Raw genomic sequence first — 3667 nt, 5'->3', positions numbered from 1 at the left:
CCCCCCCCCCCCCCCCCGACAAAAAAAAAAAAAGAAAAACAGTTGGCAGACAAAAAAAGAGGATTCTGGGCTGAAAATATGGGATGCAACAGCTTTGTGCGTGCCAACAAACAACACAAACGCGCGTTTTTCCCACAGTGTGTGTTTACAGACAATAATTCCAGACGCATGGATTTTTGAAGGTGTGTCAGCAGCGCTGTTACAGACGGATGAGGAAAAAAAACTGATTGTTTTGCTGGGCTGCCATCTGATGATATAGAACAATAACTCCAAAAAAAACCTCAAAGACTGGGCGATATCTGATTCTTAATAAAACAACTAATTGGTTTTGAATATCAGTCGAATGCGACCACATAAATACTTCCATTGTGAGCTATTTCAGACCACTCGAAGCATGCACAGTGACCTTTTACTTCATTTTAATTGTCTGCATAGAGGCTTATTTCCACCTGACAACCATCTGGATGTTTCTGTCTGCATGCATTGACCAGTTTCTCTGTTTTCTGCTGCGGGAAAACATTTGTTCACTGCAATTTACAGTAAGTGAGGTCCTCTTGTGGTGAGGACCTCCCCACCGCAGAGACCGCAAAGGCCACAGTGCATTGTGGGTAGGATGGGAGTGGGTCACACCTTTAACGCAGAACAATCCAGAACAATATCATCCTCATCTATTCACTGGCGCTACTTTCCAAACAATTATTTCAGCGATTTTTCAGCACAAAAAGAAACTATAGTGACTTGAATTCCTCAGCTGACTCAGACTGAACACAACACAAACCAACAATCAGTAAGGGGGGGGGGCATTTTAGACTGTCGCCATTGAAACATTAAAAACAGTAATTGGTCATGTGAAGTGACCGTGGGATTTGGCACAACAGCAGATAAGTGACAGTGATCTGATCTAATGGAAATCCCAAATGTGAGATTAACAGCCCTCTAGCCCAGTGGATTGGGGGGTGGGGGGGCACCAGAGGAGGCCAATCATTTACAGCAACCGAAGCCGCTTTAAGATCGTAAAGGTTGCCTACCTTGCTTTTATTTTGGGGAAGTATCATACTCATACAAGGAAGTTTTCAAACTAAAATCCAAACCTAGATGTGTTTTATTCCACTTTTAATATTATAAGTAGATCTATAAGTGAAAACTGTATCTCACGAGCTACAGCCCTGATTCCTTACTTTACTTAGTGTTTTCTAAAATCCCTGGTTTTCTTCTGTATCCTTGCTATAAATCAGATTTTTTGCAAAGAAAGTAACCAATAATAATAATAATAATAAGTTGCATATGCAGATATTCGGTAACAGGTGAGGTACATTCAGCAACATCGGATCTGAGAGCAACGTCTTCACATTATTGCAGATAATTACGTGTGTGACTTCCCAAGCAGGAAATGAAACACACACACACACACACACACACACACACACACACTAATTACAACCAATGGCTCTGCAATTAGCACTGAAACTCCCCCATGAGATCCGCACAGCAGTCCCAGAGGCTGTCCCAGAGATAGAGAGAGAGACACACACACACGCACACGCACACGCACACGCACACACACGCACACTTTGTAGCGCAGACAGATGAAGAAGAAAAACACACGAGCTGTAGTCCTACCTGATAAAACTCAAATACAGAAGAGTAATAGTACAGCTACTTATTATTATGACTATTATTATTATTATTATTATTATTATTATTATTAAGTTTAACCCAGCAGATCGCACATTTTTACTTTACTTTGTTCCCATAAACAAAACGCAGTTCTACAGTATCAGTTATATAATGACACACGAGTACTAATAATAATAATAATAATAATAATAATAATAATAATAATAATAATAGGGAGAGGCGGTGCTGCTGTTCATATTCATATGAACGGGCGACTTAGTGACTGCTGGTAAATTTTGACTCTCCAGGTAAACGCAGCGTGTGTCTCCCATCCCAACTGGATGTCTTAAAGCCCGACACGGAGCGACGGGGGCCGGTAACGGTGCGTAAACGGGTCCCCGGGGGACATGGTGTCGACGGGAACAAGATTTGAGTTTGTCCTCAGAACGGCCAAACACGTTGCTCCCAGTGGACTCGGACCAGTCTAACGTTACTTATGATGACGTATAAACCCCCATAACCACGCTTCTGGTTCTGTGTGGAGCTTTAGAGACGGGGAAAACTCCATCACAGCGTGGCTGCGGGTTTAAAGGGATATAGCGTGGCTTTATCCCCCACCTATCCTTCGCGGGTATAAAAACACACTGTATTCCACTGAGTCCGGGTCGGAGCCGCCTGGTCGAACCAAACCCAGAACAAGCCTCGCTCCTGCGCGCGGACTCACCACTTGAACGCCGGACGATGTTCTCCAGAAAAGTGTTCTGCGGTGCCACAAGCCCTCTCTTTCCCCCGGGCATCCTGCTGCGGGCGGAGCTGGTGTCGGTCGGGCTGTGTGACGGTGTGTCTGCTGCTCGGAGCTCGGTCCTGACGCTGGCTCTCAGTCGGACCGATGGAGAAGCTCATTGTAACCGCGCGCACTGGCTGCTCGGGACGCACTGAGGCACGGCGGCCGCTCCGCGTCCCGCTGCCCGCCCGGAGCGCCATGACGCATGCGTGGCGGCTGCTGTGGGCTCGCGCCTCAAAAATAATGGCACGAGGAGTGTAATGTTGCCAGAAACAAAATATTATTTTTGATTTAAGTCTTAAGTAAAAATATTAATAGACAAATCGATCAGTGTCTGTACATATAGGGTGAATTAAGTTTTTGTTTTTTTAATGTCCGCCTCGTGGAAGCTATATTGGAGTAGGCCTACAAAAATAAATTGCTGGACCCCTGGGGAGCTCACCTGGTAGAGCACGCGCCCATTTGCTGGGGTTTACCCTCCGAGGCGGCGGTCGCGGGTTTGACTCCGACCTGCGGCCCTTTGCTGCGTGTCCCTCATCCTCTCTCTCTCCTTACATGTCTTCATCTGTCCTGTCAAATAAATACCTAAAATGCCCCAAAAATAATCTTAAAAAAAAAATATCACCAAACACATGATACAGCTGTGTAATACCAAAGATTTAAGTTATGGATTTGAGGAATAAAGAAGGTTGTTTCATAATACAAGGAGACATGGCAAAAGGAGACATGGTATAAGGAGACATGCTATAAGGAGAATGGCCATAAGGAATCCTGGCATAAGGAGTCCTGGCATAAGGAGACATGGCATAAAGAGTTCTGTCATAAGGAGACATTGCATAAGGAGACATGGCATAAGGAGACATGCAAAGGATCCTGGCATAAGGAGACATGGCATAAGGAGTCCTGGCATAAGGAGACATGGCATAAGGAATCCTGGCATAAGGAGTCCTGTCATAAGGAGTCCTGGCATAAGGAGACATGGCATAAGGAGTTCTGTCATAAGGAGTCCTGGCATAAGGAGTCTTGGCATAAGGAGACATGGCATAAGGAGTCCTGTCATAAGGAGTCCTGGCATAAGGAGACATGGCATAGAGTCTTGTTCCGCATAGGAGCATGGCATAAGGAGTTCCGTGTCATAAGGATTCGGAAAAGGAGACATGGCATACTGATTCGTCAAATGAGTCTGAAGGAGTCCTTGGCATAAGGAGACATGCTAAGAGTCCTGTCATAAGGAGTTCCTGCATAGGAGAACATGGCATAGAGTGA

The 3667-nt window shown here is 45.2% G+C and overlaps 1 protein-coding gene across 1 annotated transcript in view; it reads right to left on the bottom strand.

Moving 5' to 3' along the window:
- The window catches only part of kcnh5b (potassium voltage-gated channel, subfamily H (eag-related), member 5b), a 196240-nt gene extending 193684 nt beyond the window's left edge, over window positions 1-2556 (bottom strand). Inside the window, exon 1 of the mRNA XM_032500626.1 lies at window positions 2342-2556. Within this exon, the coding sequence (XP_032356517.1) occupies window positions 2342-2414 (73 nt within the window). The 5' untranslated portion in view covers window positions 2415-2556. The remainder of the gene's footprint in view (window positions 1-2341) is intronic.
- Between the last annotated feature and the right edge of the window lie 1111 nt (window positions 2557-3667).

Source organism: Etheostoma spectabile, chromosome 20, assembly GCF_008692095.1.
Source record: "Etheostoma spectabile isolate EspeVRDwgs_2016 chromosome 20, UIUC_Espe_1.0, whole genome shotgun sequence".
Taxonomy (NCBI): domain Eukaryota; kingdom Metazoa; phylum Chordata; class Actinopteri; order Perciformes; family Percidae; genus Etheostoma; species Etheostoma spectabile.
Note: the sequence above shows the minus strand (reverse complement) of the source record. Positions and strands in the feature narration are given on the sequence as shown.